General features: G+C 42.5%; 1 protein-coding gene across 2 annotated transcripts in view; it reads right to left on the bottom strand.

Moving 5' to 3' along the window:
- Positions 1–6,305: 6,305 nt before the first annotated feature.
- The window catches only part of RSU1 (Ras suppressor protein 1), a 213,845-nt gene continuing 198,130 nt past the window's right edge, over positions 6,306–22,020 (bottom strand). Inside the window, exon 8 of one of the 2 annotated variants that reach the window (XM_066280979.1) lies at positions 6,306–7,161. In XM_066280979.1, coding sequence (XP_066137076.1) covers positions 7,059–7,161 — 103 coding nt within the window. In that variant the 3' untranslated portion in view covers positions 6,306–7,058. The remainder of the gene's footprint in view (positions 7,162–22,020) is intronic. The other variant, XM_066280978.1, reaches the window with a different exon arrangement.

Here is a 22,020-nt window from a genome sequence, read left to right as displayed (position 1 = left end):
GATTCAATGCAATCCATATCAAGATTTCAATGGCATTTTTAACAGAAGTAGAGAAAAACAATCCTAAACATTTTATTCAGCCACAAAGGACCCTGAATAAACAAAGCTATCTCAAGAAAGAACCAAGTGGGCAGCATATAATAAAGATTTGATAATCAAAATGGTATAGTAGTGACATAAAAAAGACATGTAGACCAATGGAACAGAATCAAGAACCCAGAATTAAACTCAAGCATATATGGATATTCAACTAATATCTGACAAGGAAGCCAAGAATACTTAATGAAAAAAAGACAGTGTCTTCAATAAATGATGTTGGGAAAATTGGATATATTCATATGTAAAATAAAACTAAACACCTATCTTACATTCACAAAAATTAACTTGAAGACTTCAATGTAAGACCAGAAACCATGAAACTCCCAGAAGAAACAGGAAAAAAGCTCCTTGACATGGTTCTTGGCCACGAGTTTTTGATACAACACCTAAAGCACAAGCAACAAAATAGAATAAACAAGTGGGACGGCATCAAGCTGAAAAGCTTCTGCACAGCATAAGGAATGATAAAAAAAAAAAAGAAAAGACAACATATGGAATGGGAAAAAAGACTTGCAAACTATCTATCTGATAAGGAGTTAAGCCAAAATATATAAAATCATTAGAACCTAACATCAATAAAACAATCCATTTTTTTAAAAATGGCAAAACACCTGAATGGATGTTTTCCCAAAGATATGAGTGGCCGACAGATACCTGAAAAAGTGCTCAACATCACTAATCATCAGGGAAATGTGCATCAAAACTACAATGAGATAATCTCCTCATGCCTGTTAGAATGGTGATCACCCAAAACAAACAAACAAACAAACAAATAAACAAACCCAAGGGATACAAGAAATGCTGGTGAGGATGTGAAGAAAAGGGAACCCTTGTCAACTGTTGGTGGGAATGCAAAGCCCATATGGAAAACAATATAGAGGTTTCCCAAAAAGTCAAAGATAGAATTACCACATGATCCAGCAATTCCATTTCTAGAAGTACATCTGAAGAAAAAGAAAACACTATGTTGAAGGGATGTCTGCCCTCCTATGTTCACAGCAGCACTATTCACAGTAACCAAGATATGGGAACAACCTGTGTCCATTGGCAGATAAATGCATAAAGAAGCTGTGGTACATATATACAATGAAGTATTATTCAGTCACAAAAAAAGAGAAAATCCTACCATTGTGACAGCATAGTGTGGATGTACCGAGGTCATTATGCTAAGGGAAACAAGTCAGATGGAGGACAAACACAGAATAATCTCACTTATTTGTAGAATATAAAAAAATCCCCTAAAACACAAACTCAAACAAAGAGAGGTAAGATATGGTTACCAGAAGCAGGGAGTGGGAAGTGGGAGATGATGGTGATCAAAAGGTCCAACTACCAGCTATAAATAAATACTAGGGATATCATGTACAACATGATGACTACAGCTAACAGTGCTGTTCAGTATACTTAAAAGTTAGAGTAGATTGTAAGAGTTCTCATCAAAAGGAAAAAACATTTTTTCTTTTTTTGTATCTACATGATGTAACACATTAAACTTATTGTAATAATCACATTACTATATATGATATATATCTATATTTGTGTGTGTGTGTATACACACACACACACAAACTATAATGAACACCTTAAATTTACACTGTGTATGTCAATTTTTTCTCAGTAAGACTGGGGGGGGGGGTGTTACGTTTTAAACTATGGATCTTTTCTTAATCCAGGTATCAAGTAATAAAAAAAATGCACAAAAATATGTGAGAACCCACTTTAGTGACAAAAAAAAAACTATCCTAAGATTTTATATCATGCCTTAAATTTAAATATATTTTCTAGATTGCATAATACACTAATTTCATTCTTAAAATATGCATTTATTATTTTCTTATTACAAAAACATACATATTCATTATAGAAAATTTAAAGAAATAAGTATAAAAATAAATTTTAAAAAGTCCTTAAGTATCAAAAATAATTTATCAGCTATAAAATCCCAGTCCCTCTCCATTTAATTTTTCTGCACATACATATTACAAACACAATTTCTTTTTTACACAAATAGAATGGTTCTTATATAGTTCATTTTAAAAATTTTGTTTTACCTAACTGGATGATATAACTATTCCCCTTTGCCCTTAGATATTGTTCAATGATTTTCAGCGTCTTCATAAAAGCTTACCATGTGGATATAGCACAATGAAACCTTCCTCCACTGGTGAGCATTGGCTTTTCTCCATGTTTCCATCAGTATCTACACTGCTATCAGGGCAATTTTCAAACATAGTTCTGTGTGTGCATCTCTGATTATTTCCTCAGGATAAATTCCTAGAAATAGAATTTCTAAAGTTTTGCTGCTTATTTTACAAGACAAGAATGCCTACTATCCTCACTTCTACTCAATAGTATTGGAAGTTCTAGCCACAGCAATCATACAAGACCAAGAAATAAAAGGATACAAACTGGGAAAAAAGAAGTAAAATTTTCATTATTTGCAGGTGACATGACAGAAAACCTTAAAAACTCCACCAAAACACCGTTAGGACTAATATGACTTCAGTAAAGTTGCAGACTACAGAATCAATATACAGAAATCTGTTGCTTTTCTACACACCAATAACAAACAGAAGAAGAAATTTAAAAACCAATCTCATTTACAACTGCATCAAAAAGAATACGTAAATAAATTTAAACAAAAGGTGTTGGATCTGTACTCTAAAAACTGTAAGACATTGAAGAAACTGAACAAGACACAAATAAACAAAAGGCTATAACTTGCTCACGGGTGGAAAGAATTAATACAGGTAAAATGTCTATACTCAAAGTAATACACAAATTCAATGCAATCTCTATTAAAATATCAATGGCATTCTTCTCAGAATTAAAACTAATCCTAACATTTATATGGAACCACAAAAGATCCCAAATAGACAAAGAAATCTTGAAAAAGAACAAAGTGAAAAGTATCACATGCCCTGATATCAAATTATACTACAAAGCTAGAGTAATCAAAAAAGTATAGTACTGACATAAAAATATAGATAACTGAAAAAAAATGGAGACTAGAAACAAACCCTCATTTATAAAGTCTATTAGTCTATGACAAAGGAGATAAAGACAGTCTCTTCAAAAAGTGCATTGGTAAAACTAAACAGATATGCAAGGAAATGAAATTGAGCCACTTTCTTACACTATATACAAAAATAAATTCAAAATGGATTAGAGACTTAAATGTAAGACCTGAAACCATAAAACTACTAGAAGAAAATAGGCAGTAAACTCTTTGACATTGGTCTTAGTACTATCTTTTTGGATATGTATGCCCAGGCAAGAGGAACAAAAGAAAAAAAATAAAACAAATGGGATTACATCAAACTGAACCCCCCCCCCCACACACAAAACTTTTCATAGCAAAAGAAACCATCAACAAAACAGAAAGACAACCAACCTACTGAATGGAAGAAGATATTTGCAAATGATTGGTCTGATAAAAGGTTAGTCTCCAAAATATATAAGAAACTCATGCAGCTTAATATCCTCCAAAATCTGATTAAATATGGGCAGAGGATCTGAATAGATATTTCTTTGAAGAGAACATACAGATATGGCCAATAAACTTCTGAAAAGATGTTCAACATCACTAATTAGCAGATAAATACAAATTAAAAGCACAGTATACTATCACCTCACACCTGTCAGAATGGTTATCAATATATCAAATAAAAAGTGCTGGCAAGGACGTGAATGTGAAGAAAAGGGGAATTTCGTGCACTGTTGGTGGGACTGTAAACTGGTACAGTCACTGTAGACAGCAGTATGGAGGATCCTAAAAAAAATTAAAAGTACAGTTGCCATATGATCTAGCAATTACCTTTTTGGGTATTTATTTAACAAAAACAAAAACACTAATTCAAAAAGATATATGTGTCCCTATGTTCACTGTAGCATTTCTTACAATAGCCAGGAGATGTAAACAACCTAGATCAGTAGGTAAAAATGTTATATATGTATTTATATATAGTGTATATATATATATGTATATATTATTTAGCAATAAAAAGAATAAAATGAATGAAATCTTGCCATTTGCAACAATATGGATGGGCCTAAGGGTATGCTAAGTGAAAGAAAAATACTGTATGATTTCACTTATGTTGAATCTAAACAAAACAAAACAAAAATCCCCACACTGTCTATAGCTGTGTTGTTGTTGTTTTTTATTTAATCCCTCCCCTTTTCACCCAGCCCCCAACCCCCATCCCCGCTGACAGCTGTCATTCTGTTCTGACTGGAGGAGAGGTCTGGTGGGGAGCGGTGGGGGAGGGTAGAGAGGACAGATGGTGACAGAGGGAGACTTGACTTGGGGTGCTGAACAGCCAAATACAGATGATGTATAATGGAATTGTACACCTGGAATTTGTAGGATTTTAATAACCAATATCACTCCAATAAATTCAATAAAATAAAAAATATAACAAAACAAACAAATAACAAAACTAAACAGGCCCACAGATATAGTGAACAAGCTGATGGTTGCCAAAGAGACGAGGATGGGGGATGGGAATTTAAAAAAAGGAATAAAGGCCCTGGCCGGTTGGCTCAGTGGTAGAGCGTTGGCCTGGCGTGCAGAAGTCCCGGGTTCGATTCCCGGCCAGGGAACACAGGAGAGGTGCCCATCTGCTTCTCCACCCCTCCCCCCTCCTTCCTCGCTGTCTCTCTCTTCCCCTCCCACAGCGAGGCTCCATTGGAGCAAAGATGGCCTGGGCATTGGGGATGGCTCCTTGGCCTCTGCCCCAGGCACTAGAGTGGCTCTGGTCGCAACAGAGCGACACCCGGGAGGGGCAGAGCATCGCCCCCTGGTGGGCAGAGCGTTGCCCCCTGGTGGGCGTGCTGGGTGGATCCCGGTCAGACGCATGCGGGAGTCTGTTTGACTGTCTATCCCCGTTTCCAGCTTCAGAAAAATACAAAAAAAAATAATAATAAATTTAAGAAAATAAAAAAAGGAATTAATACTAGAAAATTGAATCAGAGACAGGAAAAATATAGAAAACTCTTTTGATAAAAAGATATAAGAAGTACAGAGCTTGATTGGCAGCTTCTCTGATCTACACATTTTCTTTTCTTTCTTTTTTTTTTTTTACAGAGACAGAGTCAGAGAGAGGGATAAACAGACAGACAGACAGGTACAGAGAGATGAGAAGCATCAATCATTAGTTTTTCGTTGCGCATTGCAACACCTTAGTTGTTCATTGATTGCTTTCTCATATGTGCTTTGACCGTGGGCCTTCAGCAGACCAAGTGACCCTTTGCTCGAGTCAGCGACCTTGGGCTCAAGCTGGTGAGCTTTTGCTCAAACCAGATGAGCCCTCGCTCAAGCTGGCGACCTCGGGGCCTCGAACCTGGGTTCTCTGCATCCCAGTCCGCTGCTCTATCCACTGCACCACTGCCCGGTCAGGCTGACCCGCACATTTTCTAACCAACTCAAGATACTTTGTTGTTTTGATTTTGGCTTCTTACATGTTCCAGTGTTCCTGGCCTTGGGGTTCCACTGTGAAAGGAGAGGTGGCTGATGTAGCTCCACCACCGTCTGAGTATGTTATAGCTTCACACACCTTTTGTCTGCAGGCATTCTGGGGTTGGCAGCCCTCTTAGCACAAAAATTCTGCTTGGATGTATTTTCACTTAAGTACACGTTACTGATGATAAGAACAAAGCTGCCTATTACAGCTGTTCAACTGTCGGTGTTAGATGACTCTCCGTGTGCAGTTTCCTCACGAGGTGTGTAGCAGAGTGAGCACATTTACACAACTTCTTTGGCATCGCTAAATCCCCTTAGAAGAACGCTTTGATATGAGCTGATTTTCTGCAGTGACAAAAAACATACTTGAGTTTTTTTTCTCCCTGTTTCACAGCTCTTGACTCCCAGCCACAGGGAGCAGTTACCGCTTCTTCAGCTAAGAAATGCTGCTTTCCTTGGCAGAATCTCCCAGAGATTTGTTTTTTCTGCTTCTTCTTAAATTAGTATCAGTCTTCAAAGAAAAAAAAAACCACACACACACAAAATACTCCAAATCCTGACAAATCAATGTGAGACAAAACTAGCTCTAATTTTACATTATTTTTTTTCCCGTGGAAAGTTTGAGTTTATTATCTATAGCCAATAAAAGGGGATAAGAAAATTGGGGGTAAAAAAGTAAAGAAATGTGTGTACACCCCAAGATCAGATTGTTTTCTATACAAGAAGAAACACATGACACAAATTCAAGATTTTATTAAAATCATTTGTTAACAATATCTCAGTGGTGAAAAAAATTTTAATAAAGCAAAAGAATGAGCTATGTGAATAAAGAGAAGAGTGAGCAGTGTTAGCTATGACAGGAAAGTGACTGTGATTTAATTCTTCTCTGGCTAATAAGCAGCTCTATGAACATCTATTCAAGAAACTCAAACCTGAGCCTACCATGAAATTTGCAGCTGAATTAGAGCTTTGTTTCCTGCCTTTGGTGGTTTTAAGGAAAGAAATTGAAATGCTTTTAAAAACTTATAAAAATCTACCACATACAAGAGAAATTAAAAATAAAATGGTAAGCACTAGGAAGAAAAGTGAAAAAAACGATACACACATGGTACAGATGACCCTTGACCAATACTGGGGTTAGGAGTGCCAATCCCCACAAAGTTGAAAATGCACATGGAACTTCTGACTCCTCAAAAACTTTATTACTAATAGCTCACTATTAACCAGAAGCCTTACTGATAACATAAACAGTTTATTAACACATATTTTGTACGTTACATGTTTTATTTATATGCTGTATGCTTATAATAAAGTTAGAGAAAAGAAAATCCCAAGGAAGAGAAAATACATTTATAGTATTTATAGAAGAAATTCCACGTATAAGTTCAAATCTCTGTTGTTCAAGGGTCAACTGTATTTATTTGTGGGACAGAGCAAGAAAGAACAGAAATAATAGTAAAAAAAGGGAGCAGAAATCCAGCCCATGCCCGACCCCTTATTTATTCTTGGTGGTCAGAGGTTTCCGGCTGATCTTTTTCGATTTGTCATTATTTTTCTTCGGTGGTTCCGGATTTGCCTGCATGTGTCTGCCGTAGAGACTGAAAAGAGAGAAGGAGAAACCATGAGATCGACCTTCCTAGTACAAGATAAGCTTCTACTGGTAAAGCTGTAAACAATGGATTCATCTCCAGGAATATTCAGTAACCCAAATGATCAGAAAACCAAAAGATCATTTCTGCTTTCTCTGGGTCATACACTGTATTTAAGAACTAAAAATGCTTACACACACACACACACACACACACACACACACACACACACTCCAGGAGGTCCAATTCTGAAAGTCTCTTGGAATTTCTCAGTCACTGGCTGGCTGTGACGACACCCAAGAGAGAAACAGGGCTGTGATAACTGACAATGCCCAGCCCAGATGTTCCAGACAGACACTCCGAAGGCTGTGAGCGTTTAAGTCGACAATAACAAAAATCGGATAGAACTGAAGAGACAGAGTGTCCATTTAGTGAAAAGTGAGCACCATGCCTGGCCCGAAAACCCGGTGGCTGGATAATGTGACAGAGAGCAACGGCGTCCAGCCGCGCAGCCTGCTCGTGCCTGATTGATGGTGCTCGGTGGCGACTGCACATCACTGTCGTGTTAATAAGTACCGCTGATTAAATGTTGACAAAGTACCCTACAATTACGGTGGATGGCATTCATCACAGAGAAAACTAGCTCTGTGGCTGAGAGGATTGAACTGAACAGCAGATAGTAATTAATCGATAATTTATGAGTAATTCTGATTAAACTAAATTAAAAGCTACCTTAAAATAAATTCAGCTCAACCTCAACTCCCTTTATTGATGATATAACTGTGTCACTAGAGAGCTGGTGGGTGTCTTGGTTTCTGTAGAGCGAAGGCAATGCCTTACTTTGCCTCTGGCAAGACATCTGTGCCAACTGCACTAGGGCTGCACGAAGACCGACCTCCCTGTTCTCAGGTTGTCAGGGAAGCGAGCCCTCTCCTGATGTTCGCGTTCTGCCAAGGGCACAGTGTGGCCCTACCTGGCACTTACTGATCTCTGGATGGCACTGTGGTGATGGCCTGAGGGACAGGCCTGACACATAAAGCTGGTCAACTGATCAAGTGCTATGGGGAAGTTGGACACTAGGGTTTGCTAGGCGATTCTGCATTCTATCTTCTCCAGAGGCTGAGCATCTCCTTAAGAGCAGTCTGAGCAGGTTCCACTGACAGTGACCATGAAGAGAGGGCTCTGCTCCTAAGCAGCTGAGAATGCAGCCCGGTGCTGGCAGCACACAGCCCAGACGCTGGAGAGCGTATGTCCAGCCAAGTGCTGGGTGTTCTCCAGGGCCCTGGTTGGCAAACTGCAGCCCGCGAGCCACATGCGGCTCTTTGGCCCCTTGAGTATGGCTCTTCCGCAAAATACCATGTGCGGGCGCTACTTCGATAAGGAATGTACCTACCTATATAGTTTAAGTTTAAAAAATTTGGCTCTCAAAAGAAATTTCAATTGTTGTATTGTTGATATTTGGCTCTGTTGACTAATGAGTTTGCTGACTACTGCCCAGGAAAGCAGAGGGCCATCTCTTGAATCAAATAGGTTCCACAAACCCTCATACACTGTTGGTGGGAATGTAAAGTAGTACAACCATTATGGAAGAAAGTATGGTGGTTCCTCAAAAAACTGAAAATAGAACTACCTTATGACCCAGCAATCCCTCTACTGGGTATATATCCCAAAAACTCAGAAACATTGATACGTAAAGACACATGCAGCCCCATGTTTATTGCAGCATTGTTCACAGTGGCCAGGACATGGAAACAACCAAAAAGCCCATCAATAGATGACTGGATAAAGAAGATGTGGCACATATACACTATGGAATACTACTCAGCCATAAGAAATGATGACATCGGAACATTTACAGCAAAATGGTGGGATCTTGATAACATGATACGAAGCGAAATAAGTAAATCACAAAAAAACAGGAACTGTATTATTCCATACGTAGGTGGGACATAATAGTGAAACTAAGAGACATTGATAAGAGTGTGGTGGTTACGGGGGGGAGGGGGGAATGGGAGAGGGATAGGGGGTGGGAGGGGCACAAAGAAAACAAGATAGAAGGTGACAGAGGACAATCTGACTTTGGGTGGTGGGTATGCAACATAATTGAACGACAAGATAACCTGGACTTGTTATCTTTGAATATATGTATCCTGATTTATTGATGTCACCCCATTAAAAAAATAAAATTATAAAAAAAAAAAAAAAAAAAATAGGTTCCACATGTTGTAAACAGGTAACATCTGAGCGTGCAATTAGCTTTCAACTTCTTTAAGGTAGCTTAGACTGTTTGCTAATGCAATGGAAGAGGCCCAGGACTACCCTGCCCGACAGTGGGCGCCCTGAGCCTCCGCTGGAAAAACTCCTCTTTCAAGAGACACTGCTACTCAGGAAAATGGATATTTAAACCCACATCTGTCCCTCTCCGTCAGACTTTAAAAAGGGTCACTGGTTTCCCTGAAGTCTATGTCACGGACACCAGGTGCCCTGGACCCCAGATAATGAGCCATCGGTTTAGGCAAAGAGGAAAGCCCAGCCGGTCCAGTTCTACGGCTGTGGCTGCCTCAACCCTAGTGATGCCCCTGTCCCAGTCCCCAGAACCTACGACTGTAACCTTTCATGGATAAAGGGATTATGCAGAGGTGATTAAGTTGAAGATCTTGAAATGGGAATATTCTCTTGCATTGTCTTTTCTCTCGCCCTCCAGCATGTCTCCACGTCTCCCAGATGCATCTAGCAGGTAGAGTAAACCCTGAGCCAAAGCAGCCTTGTTGGTTTATATTCCTTGATCACACACTCTGAAACATACATCTTCTACCAGCCTGCCCTCCTGCTCCTCCTAGGATGCCCCTTGCCCCACGCTCAGGGCTGAGGGCCTCAGTGTGATATGCCAGGAGGGAGCCCTCTGCTCTCACTAACACAATGCAAAGACATGGCTCTGCTCTGACCATTCGCATAGTCCCAGGATCTTCAGTTATGGCTTCATGTATCTCCTCTATTTTCTAAGTCCTTACCCCATAAGGGAAAAGAATATATACACATTATTACTCAAAGACAACATCAGACTTTAAGGGTTAAAAGACCCTGCACTTGGAAATGCAGCAGTACTTAGGTGCTAAGAAAATGGCACTAACAAAAATTAGGTCAGAGCAAGAAGAGAAGTAAGATGTGATAAGGGCAGGCTACATACCAGGTCCTGACCTAGGAAGTGTGGAAGGCTTCTTGGAAGGGGTGGGGGCTGACTGGCCCCGAAGGTGGTCATCCAGCACAGTCATTTCAGAAGGAAGTGCTGAAGTCCTCTAGGCTCCTTTTGTAAGGAAGGAACTGGAATGTTCCAAAGTTTCCATTCCTGCCTTTTTATACGTAGACCCCACTGTGAGCCTGAACTTCCCAGGGCTGCATAGCAAGTCCCTGCAAAGGGCCAGATGGATAGCACTCCTGACCTGGATGTTTCAATCATAGTTTTTCCACTTCCTAGCTGTTGACTCTGGGCAAAGACAAGCAAGCATCCCTCACCTCCACCATGCCTTGGTTTCTCCATATGTAATTTTAAAATGACATGGTTTTCCTCATGGTGGTTAAATAAGCCAGCACCACGACAAGCCTCTTGCAATTGGACAGCAAATGCCACAGGACTGACATGGGGTTATAATCAGAGTGATTAAACACAGATAATTACATAATTACTTCTTAAGGGATTTTTCCTCTGAGGGGAAAAAAAATAATATGGTGTTTTCTATTGTGCCAAATCCCCAAGCATCTCTGGAAGAAAAGTTTTAATCCTCTTTTAAAAAGAGCAGCTAAGGCAGAGCTAAGCGCAACGCCCCATTTCCCCAGCGAGTCGCCACCGAGCCTGGATGACACTGTCTTTCTCTGCAGGACTCTTCTGCTCCTCCAGCTTTGTGGGCAGATGCAGGTCGCTGCGTCACTAAGCAGCCATTCCCACGTGGAGACGTCACTGTGCAGACCGATAAGGACAAGTGTCCCTGGGCCCACAGCCCTAGATGTGTTTTTCTACCAGCAGTCAGCCATGGGGGCTACATTTGGGAAGTGTGGTAGGCAGAAAATGTTCCCCCAAATGTCCACGTTCAAGTCTCTGAAACCTGTGACTATATTATATTGGCAAAAGAGACTTTGCAGAGCTGAAATGATAAACCTGGATTATCCAAGTGGGCCCCAAGTAACCACAAGAGTCCTTATTAGATAGAGGCAGGAGGGTCAGAGTCAGAGAAAGACTGGAGCCCACGACTCTGCTGGCTTTGAGGATGGAGGAAAGGCCTACCACCCAAGGACGTAGGCGGCTTCCAGAAACCAGGAAGCCAAGGGGATGCATTCTTTCCAGAGCCTCTAGAGGAAGCAACCTTGATTTCAGATTCCTGACCTCCAGAATGGTAAGATAATTCTTGCATTTTCAGACACCAAGTTTGCCGTCATTTGTTACCACAATAGGCACCTTATACAGTAAGAGAAACTCTCTGGGCTGTACACAGGGCAGCCAATCGGGAAGATTCTGCTTAATTTTATCAGCAAAAATAGAAATTTTCTGGGGTAGCAGCTCATTGAAAAAAGGAAGGAAAAGTTAAAAACCAAGTTTTAGAAAGGACACAAAGTGTGCCCACAGGAACCATGGTACTGTTTCTACCAGCAGAAGGGAACAGGCTGGCAGACTGCCCCCTCCCCACTGCAGTTAGACTGGACGGTCCTGCCCCCTTCCAGTCTCTGAAGCTAATACTCATGGCTCATGTTTTGACTTTATCTGGGGTTAATTCATAGAGGGCAATGAAGGATTACTGAGTGATGACACAGAGAGGTCACTATCGCTGAAAGTTTTCCTCTGCGCAGTTTCTGACAGGGGCATGCTGCACCATGCAGGACCGCGCCAGGCAGCACCACGGGCGGTCAGGAGGCGGAGGGAGTGAAGGGAGGAGCATGCTGCACCATGCAGGGCCACGCCAGGCAGCACCACGGGCGGTCAGGAGGCGGAGGGAGTGAAGGGAGGAGCATGCTGCGCCATGCAGGGCCACGCCAGGCAGCACCACGGGCGGTCAGGAGGCGGAGGGAGTGAAGGGAGGGGCATGCTGCGCCATGCAGGGCCACGCCAGGCAGCACCACGGGCGGTCAGGAGGCGGAGGGAGTGAAGGGAGGGGCATGCTGCGCCATGCAGGGCCACGCCAGGCAGCACCACGGGCGGTCAGGAGGCGGAGGGAGTGAGGAGAGAACATGGCCCACAGCCTTTACAGTGGTTCTGCGGAAAGAAATGGGTGAGGTGGCCTTTATGGTGGTTCTATGGAAAGAGAAGAGCGAGGCAGAGTAGGCAAGTTTGAGAGTGTAGGGTTAGTTTGTCAGTGGCCTCTAGGCCACAGGGATGGTGGCTAGCTGAGGAGAGGGGAACCCTGCCTTGGTGTATGCTTTAGATGAAGGCGGTGGTTGGGGGTACGGGTGCAGAGTGGTTGGTTTGGATGGGAAAGGCATACTTGCAGGCATGGTGGTGGTGTCTTCAGGAGTCAGCTAGCTCTTGGAGGGCAGTCTCTCCCAGCCAACAAGAACCCCATATGTCAAAGCCTCATACAAATATAGAAGCCAAAAGACATGATGAATGAATGCAGCTCACAGTGTGTGGGACAGACTTCTGTCCTGACAACCACATACCTTCCTCTCATGAAGTACTTTCCCCCTTCAGGCTCTGGTGACTACAGTTGCTGGACTTGTTCCTTCTACCTCCCCAACCTGAGAAAATCCCAGCTATCCTTGAGATCCTGGCACAAGGCACTTTCCTAACTGGCACATCCCCTCAGTCCTCTGCTCAGGTGGCATCTGCCCCGGCCTGCCCAGAGGAGCCCTGGAGAAGTCCCAGTCCTCACTGACCTCTCATCCCTGCACCATTTGGCTCTGAATGATGTATGACTTTGGGCAAAAGACTAACGTGACACAGTCTGATGTCCCCATTTGCAAAATGGGGATAAAAATTTCCAGCTACTTACGAGACCTTGGAGAAGGTTAACTCAGACAGGGAAAAGCTCTTGTCTCTTCAAGTCCCTCGTAGTCTTTCCGGGATAGCTCCGCCACCTGAACCTCTCACGAAGGTCCGTGACTCGGGCTCAGGTGGCCAGACCCCACCCCTTCTCAGACACGGCCTCCACGCAGAGCACAGGCAGGGTGCTGCTTGACACCAGGTCCTTCTCAGGGAGGTCTCTGGCAGACAGGAAACCTGGCCACATCGGCGTGAGTACTGACAAAGGGAGCCTGGCTGAAGGTCACCAATGGGGCAGCCACCACCAGTGGGCAAGCGGTTCAACCCAGAAAATTAAGGAAACCTATGGCACAGAGCCTTAGAAAATCTCTCCCCTAAAACCTGAGCTTTATACATGATAACTGGGAGATGATTAAGGAGGGGAAAAAAAACAACAAAGAACAATCTAAAGTGACAAGAAAGGATCGATTACACCCAGGAGTCTGATGAGTGGGACTCTGTTGGTAAAGAGACTATGGAGGCGAGATGTGAGTGCACTCCTGCTGTGGGACATGAGCGAGCCAGGACTACTAGACCTTCCACTCGTCCCTGTGGGTGGCCTTTTCCCGAGCAGCCACCTGGAGACTCCCTGCTGAAGGGCAGCAATAGAGGCACCATCGTGACTGCTGGGGTCACCAGGCGGGCCCCTTCAGAGGCGTCCTGGGAAAGCAGCCTGCACACTGGCCACGTAAAGCTCCACGCAACTGGAAGCTCCTGACTGTTGACATCTATGACTGCATAGCAAAAAATTCTAGCCCACTAGAATCAGAGTACACTTTGCAACAAATATTATATTAAGCAGGATGATATGCATGCTTTCTATTATCAATAGATACAGTTTATTTACTATGTGCATTTTCATTTTTAGGGAAAAAAACCTCACATGCCTTACAGTGTCTGTTGGATCCAAGGATCTCATAGAGACCCTCAACCCCCTCATGGCTGCAGCAATAAGACCAGTGTGAGCCACTCCATTCCTTCTTGAAAACTTCCTCATTACTTGAAAATTGGTTGCAATACACTATCCTGGTTGTTACTTTCTCATGGGATACTTCCTTGGTCCAAGTGTTTCTGCATTTATCTCCTTGTGTTCTTTTCCCTAAAACAATCATCTAATTCTATAGCTTTGATGATCATCTCTGAGCAGCAGCCCTCCAAGTCACTGCCATCCTCAACCCCTGCTGTGCCTATTGCCACTTGGAAATTTTGCTCTTAAACCCAACCAGAACATGACAGTTCTTTCTTTATTCCAACGTCCACAGTCTGTCCACATCTCTGGACCTTCAGGATCAAAGCTGAAGTCACTGAAGTCATTTTGACTTCTGTCTCTTTTATTAGGTCACCACATAAATCAAGTTTGACTGACATTTGCTCTACAAAAGATGTTCTTAGCCTGGGACCAGGGAAGCACCTGAAACTCTAAGCAAAGCTGTATTTTTCAGTGGAAGGGAATTCTGTTTTCTTTAGCTTCTCAAAAGGCTCATAACTCAATGGGTTAATTAGTTGCTTATAATGTGTGTTCTTATTTTCATCATCTTATGATTTTATCCATTCTTTTTCTCTCTTGCACTAATTCTGGCCCCTGTCACATGGCCATTGAATTATTATAATGGGTCCTTTTTTTTTTTTCTGTATTTTTCTGAAGTGAGAAGCAGGGAGGCAGAGAGACAGACTCCCACATGCTCCTGACCGGGATCCATCGGGCATGCCCACTAGGGGGCAATGCTCTGCCCATTTGGGGCGTTGCAACCGGAGCCATTCTAGCGCCTGATGCAGAGGCCATGGAGCCATCCTCAGGGCCCAGGCCAACTTTGCTTCAATGGAGCCTTGGCTGTGGGAGGGGAAGAGAGAGATAAAGAAAAACAAGAGGGGGAAGGGTGGAGAAGCAGATGGGCACTTCTCCTGTGTGCCCCGGCTGGGAATCGAACCCGGGACTTCCCCATGCTGGGCTGATGCCCTACTGCTGAGCCAACCAGCCAGGGCCATAATGGGTCCTTCCTTGGTCTCCCTGATACTGGTCCATTTCCTCCTCTAGTGTGTCCTACACATAAGTGACAGAATTATCTTTTCTTGGTTTATGCATGGACAACAGCATACACTGCCCACAGGATCCAGTACCCAGTCTGGTACATGGCATATAGCTGTCAAAGAACAGGCCACATTGCACTTAGCTTATGTAACCTCATCTCTCTGTTCACTTCCACACCCGAGTATAGAAAGGCTGGCCTGGAGGAAGGCTGTGTGGATTGAGTGTGAATTCTGCCATGTATTAGCTGAGTAACCTTAGAGTCACATCTCTTTCCAGGACACCTATTATCTTAGCTGGGAAATGGGTGTATCTGCACCTGTCTGCCTCTCAGGTGTATCTGACAGACTGGCTTCAGTTCACTGAACTGTTGTGAAAAATACAAAAGTGCTACATCAACCAGAGGCCTGCGGTTAACCTTCCCTGCCTGCCAGCACTGCTTTGGGCCTATTTTTTGCCGATCTGTGTTACTACTGCTTGGGATGCCTGCCTGAGTTCTTTCTGTAATTAAGATCTCATCCATATTTTTAGGCTTTTCACAGTCCCCATCCAGCTCCCCCACCCCTGATTTCTGTCTTCACAGAATACTGTGGGACTTATCCAGGCTTCCCCATGAAGTCCTTGATGGGCTACACAGCAATTCCTGCTCCTGGCATGTTATTCTGAAGGACCAGTAGAGTGCTTTTATGGCTGCACATTAAACTACGGCTACCATTCATTCCACACTCACTGTCAGAACAGTCCAATGAAGTAGGGGCTTTTCTAGTCTTCATTTTTCAAAAGAGGAAACTGAGGCGTAGCGAGCTGGGGCTCTGATCAAAGCCAGGCAATCTCCAAAAGATCAAATTCTTTAATTCACCAAGTTACCCTGTCTCCCATCTTGGTAGATTTCTCAGCTTTGTCTTTTTAATAAGCTGTCCGTTTCCTTGTGGGCAGATTTCACTTCTTTTGTGTTCTATATACTATGGCACTGCCAGAAGCACATTGTGTGGTACGTAAATACTGTGTTTCAGAATGCTAGGTACATGAGAGGTACAATATGCTGTTCTTCAGTCATTTGCCCATGTCATCTTCCTCCCTCCTGCTGTTTTGGGTGTTCCCATGGAAAGTCCTTATACAGACCAAGAAAAGAACCAATTTTAAAATCTAAGTACATGGCCAGGGACAATAATGAAGAGAAGCAATTTATTTATAATCTCAAATCAGATGCTAAATTAAAAATTTTTACAAATAAATCTGAGTACAACGTGTGAAGCCGGGATTATTAATAAACATTTTTTAATAACTTTATTTTTTCTATCTAGAAGCTATGAGGGGCTGGTGACAGAAACTTAGCAAATAAATTGCTGAGTCTTAAAGGAAAAAAAATTAACATTAACAGCATATTCTCCTGAGAAGTCTCATTAATTCAAAAAACAATGATTTTTGGAGCTCAAACCTCTAAGAGATGGTTACACGTTATTCAGTAATGGCAGAATGAGGCTTCCTCATTCCCCTTATAACCCACAGTGCCCTTCACCAACACACAATATAGAAATGTATAAAACACACAGGTACCAGCGGCACCCCTATAAATAGCCAAAAATTTCTATAGCTGGCTTACATATTAAGTTATACCAAAATATAAAATATAAGATATTTTAAAATACACCATACATTCTAGACTATCTGCCTCACTGGAGGGGAGAAACAAGGATTCTGGCAGAGCAAAACTAACAATCTCATGCACAAAAGATGCTCATTAAACTTCATCATCCTGTCTACTCTAATGATACTTTTACTTAATAAAAATTCACCGCACAGTTGCAAGGGTATTAGGCAAGGTCTTTGGTTATGTATCAGAGGTCCGAGCTGTCACCAGCAAGCATGCAGTTCAGAGGTATGGTCCCTGGGGACGGAGCAAATACAGCTTTCACGGAAGACATGCAGAGAAAATCAATAACTGCAACTTGCTTCCCTGCTTAAGCATTTAAGAAAATAGGTAATCCTTTTAAATTAAACTGCAAAGTGCTAAATGTTGCAATTTCCAGAATAAACTAAAAGACAACAGAAAACAAGTCTAAGGGATTTTTTAAGTTCCTAAACAAGCTTTTTCCTTAATAGATTTCGTACCTGGATATTGAAGAATATTATTTCGAAAAATAATTATTTTGTGATCTAGTACTTGTATCTATAGAGATTTAAAAAATGATAACCAACCTTACAAATGCATGTATATCTATGCATTTGTAATACATGCACAGATATACCAACCTATTCATAAATATGAGAGACAGAAAGATTATTTATTTAGTGACAGTCAGAGAGAGACAGATAGGGACAGACAGAATAGAAGGGAAAGAGATGAGAAGCATCAATTCTTGTTGTGGCACCTTAGTTGTTCATAGATTGCTTTCTCATATGTGCCTTGACTGGGCACCTTCAGCAGAGTGAGTGACCCCTTGCTCAAGCCAGCGACCTTTGGGCTCAAGCCAGTGACCATAGTTCATGTCAATGATCCTACGCACAAGCCAGCAACCCTGTGCTCAAGCTACTGAGCCCGTGCTCAAGCTGGATGAACCCACGCTCAAGCTAGTGTCCTCAGGGTTTCGAACCTGGGTGCCCTGCATGCCAGTCTGATGCTCTATCCACTGTGCCACCGCCTGGTCAGGCAGGAAAGATTGTTTTTATATTTGCATTTACCCCCTTCAAAATGATTCCTAAAAAATACTACTATAAAACTCACTAACTTGAATCTGGCTCTCAAAAGCTAAATAATAATTACCTAATAGATCCTTTCACATGGACAGCTAGATGTATTATAAATAATCACAAATGACTGCTTTTGTTCATCACATTACCCACTTTAAATTTCAGAGTCTGCCACTCCAAGCATCCTGAGACAGGCACAGTTACCGTCCCCAACACATGGGCAAATGGGTCAGGCCCCTGCCCACTTCTGAGGTTTGCACTTACTATTCACGGCCTCTGAAATGTTCTTCTCCAGGTGCCCCTGAGAAGGGCGGTTACTGCTCCCATCTTACATGGGGAATAGGCACAGCACTGATGGGAATGTAGGCGTTCTCCTGCCTCCCGCCTGGCTATCTTGTTGCAACTTTAGTGTCGCAACATGACTCAGTCTCAGACTTTGCTTTTACTCTGGGCACAGTAACTGGCTTCCACCTGAGTCTGTGCCTCCAGAGGGAACAGAAAATTTTTCTCTCTTGTTTAGTATTCTTTGTGACTGCTATGCCATGGTCATGCAATTAACATTTGTTGACTGAATGGATGACTGTAGGATGTACAGGAAGTATCCAACTATGTGAGTAGCTTCCCAACTGGATCATTAGTGCCTCTGAAACAGAATCTACCTTAATCATTTTGTTTCCTCAGCCCCTGCCACATGCTAGCCACCCAATAAATATTTACTGGTAGACTGAGAGAATATCTTAAAGAACATTTCCTGATGTCCTCAAGTCCAGGCTCAAAAATTGATTATATTTCACTTTCCCAGTTAGAGCTGTCTACTGAAAGAATATGTCCTGTGCTGGCCAAAGGGCTGTTCTAGTCTGGTTTCTATATCTGTTTCTTACATGCTTTCCTCAGTTTCTGTAAGGCTTCTGAGTCTGGAATGCTCAGGCTGAGATGGGACTGTAGTAAATACATCATGGCACCATTCAGTGAGGCCTCTGGGGGTCCAGCATCCTCCTCGCATGGAGAGTCTCTTTCCCGGCACTGTGACCAGGGGTTTCCATTAAATTCCTTTAAGGTACAATGGCATTTTGTTGAATATTAGTAAGAACTAGCTGAAAATAGTAACTGCTTATAAAAGAGAATTAACTTAAAAATAAACATCATAAAACCAGAGGGTCTTTACCTTTAGACAAATAAAAAATCAGAATTAATTTTTATTATGGATATAAAAGAGTCTTTCTGGTCACACATGGTTCCTTCGTGAATGGCTCAAGGTTGTTCACAACCTCAAACGGTATTAAGCCAGTGATCACAACAGCAAAACTCATGTAATTCTGATTATATGTTAGCATTTCCACTTGAAGCTTCTGTGGAATTTTCTACATATTAACTCATTTGAACCTCACACAATATCATATAAATGAAAGAAACTCTGTGGGGCACATATTTGTCCTGTGGCTCTAGATCAGGGGTCTCCAAACTTTTTACACAGGGGGCCAGTTCACTGTCCCTCAGACCATTGGAGGCCCAGACTATAAAAAAAAAACTATGAACAAATCCCAATGCACACTGCACATATTTTAAAGTAAAAAAACAAAACGGGAACACATACAATATTTAAAATAAAGAACAAATAAATTTAAATCAACAAACTGACCAGTATTTTAATGGGAACTATGGGCCTGCTTTTGGCTAATGAGATGGTCAATGTCCGGTTCCATATTTGTCACTGCTAGCTGTAACAAGTGATATGACGCACTTCCGGAGCCGTGACGTGTGCATCCTGCGTCACCGGTAGTACTGTACGTGAGTGACGCTGCGCTTTGCTCTCACTGACCACCAATGAAAGAGGTGCCCCTTCTGGAAGTGCGGCGGGGCCGGGTAAATGGCTTCAGGGGGCTGCATACGGCCCGCGGGGCCATAGTTTGGGGACCCCTGCTCTAGATAATGATGTCCTAAGCACAGTTAGTGTCACAACAATAGAAATACCAGTGTCCAAACAGGGAAGGCGTTGCTTTTTCTCTTTTTCATTTTCCAGATGAGGACAAACGGTAGAGTACAGAGGTATTACTATCCTTCTCTTCCTCTTCCCCTTTGTGGCTGATTTATACTCTGCTCCGGGGACCATACTTTCCTCTGAGTTTCTCTCAGTTCAGGCGACTCAATGATTTGACCATGGCAGGTAACACATGAGTGGGTCAATGGAAAGCTAGACATGTCCTTAATTTAAGTACAAACTTATAGGTTCCAGAGTAGAGGACAAATAACACTGCATGAGACTCAGAAGGCTTTGGACTGAATCCACAGTCTGTTTCCTAGTCAGACAGCGGGGCACTTAGACTGAAACACGTGGTCGCTGCCCAGCGTGCTGCCCTCTGCCCTCACACACGAATCTGTGCAGTGTCAGACTGGACCGCTTTGACAGAGCTCTAGGCAATGGCCTCAGCCTGGTCAGACTGGGTATCTGAAAGGAACTTGAACACTTTACATGTGAAACCTGAACAGCACTGTGCTGGCATCAGCTCATTTAGCCTTAAGCAAAATCACATTAACCGAATCCTTACAGGACTCACATCCCTAAGGTTCTTTCTGTGTTCTGGTCAGATCAAGGCACGATACCTGAGATTTCAGACAGCATGGTAACATTTGTCTCTCCTCTCTGTCCACAGATTTTCTGTGAGGTGATTCACATTCCACTTAGAGCAAAAATATATAAAAAAGAATACTCTTAGTAATCACAACCAGAAGCATCCATTTCCCACAGGCGGATTTATCCACACAGTGCTCTAGCCAGTGGACTCTCCCCGGGTGCATGTCGAGAAGTGCAGTGCCATTCGTGAGCCCTTGCCATCTCCCTGGCAAAGCTTAACTTCCTCATGTAAGCTGGGCTCTCTCTAAGGTACCAAACTCCATCCCTGGAACATGGCAGGGCAAGTGGCTTCCTGCTTTCTCTCCATTCCTGATCCCAGTCACTGAACTACTGGCCAGCAGTAAGGAGAGATGGCAGAATGGAGGAGTCAGGCTTTCATGGGCAATGGAACAAAGAAGTATTTGGGAACAAGCCAATAGTTGTCAAAGAATCATGGATAAGATGTGTGAGAGCTCAGCAGTGGGTGAGTCTTTGGACCCCACCCTTCCTTTAATTCAAAATTCATGGTTTTGTATTTTGTGGAAAAAACATACTCCAAAAGAATTAAGGACTTAAAAAATACTTTTATCCCTGATATACTCAGCAAATATTAATAAAGATATGATATTCATGTCCTCCTATTTTTTTAAATCAGATTTTTAAGAGTCTCAGAAATTTATGGTCTTTAGCTGCAAAAAGGATAAAAACTAAGGTGTTTGTGGTTTATGCCTGATGTAGAAATGATATGCTACAGGATTCTGGGCATCAGCAGTAAATCTGGGCCAGGACCCTGGGAATGCATCAAGAGGGGACCTGACACCCTCTGGGAACTCAAGCCTCAGTTATTGGATGCCCCCGCAGGCCTTGTCGACAGGGAGCAAAGCAGTGGCTGTGCATGGGGAGAGAAGAGCTAAAGCTTGCCACAACAGACCTGTTCATCCAGGAATCTCAAATGTGGCATCTGGGAACCTCACCCACAAAACACTCCTGGAAGGTGTTGCAGCACTCTAAAGACAGAGGGGAAGTGAGGTGGAGTCAGAGCATGAAGCAGAGGGGCCAGAGGGCCGGGGTATTTGTGAGACGCTACCCAGCTGCTCTTCTGTTATGGCTGCCAGTACGCCCAGTGGATGAGGCCCCGAGGTGGCCAACACGAAAACACCTGGGTGAAAATCAGAGGAAATGCATGCATAACAGTTCTCTCACATATTAACAAACCATGCTCTATAAATACTTGATTCAAGCTGACCGATGTTCTTACGGAAAAACATTTTCCCCAAATAGCTATTAATAACCAAGATGATTTCTGCCCAACGTATTTTTCTGAGAACGGTAAAACAAGCCTCTCTCAAGTAAGTAGGGTCTGCTATATTGAATACTTAAAGTTAATTAATTTCCTCCTCCTGTGTTTCATAAAGCTATTTTTAAAATCTTCTTTTAAAACACACATTAGTACTTCCAATTTATAGAAACATATTCCATACTTTCACTTATTTATAGAATAGCTCCTCCAAAATATGAGATCCACAAATGTAA

This window comes from Saccopteryx bilineata, chromosome 5 (assembly GCF_036850765.1).
Source record: "Saccopteryx bilineata isolate mSacBil1 chromosome 5, mSacBil1_pri_phased_curated, whole genome shotgun sequence".
Classification (NCBI taxonomy): Eukaryota; Metazoa; Chordata; class Mammalia; order Chiroptera; family Emballonuridae; genus Saccopteryx; species Saccopteryx bilineata.
The sequence above is the reverse complement of the archived record's forward strand: the minus strand, read 5'-3'. Positions and strand labels throughout refer to the sequence as shown.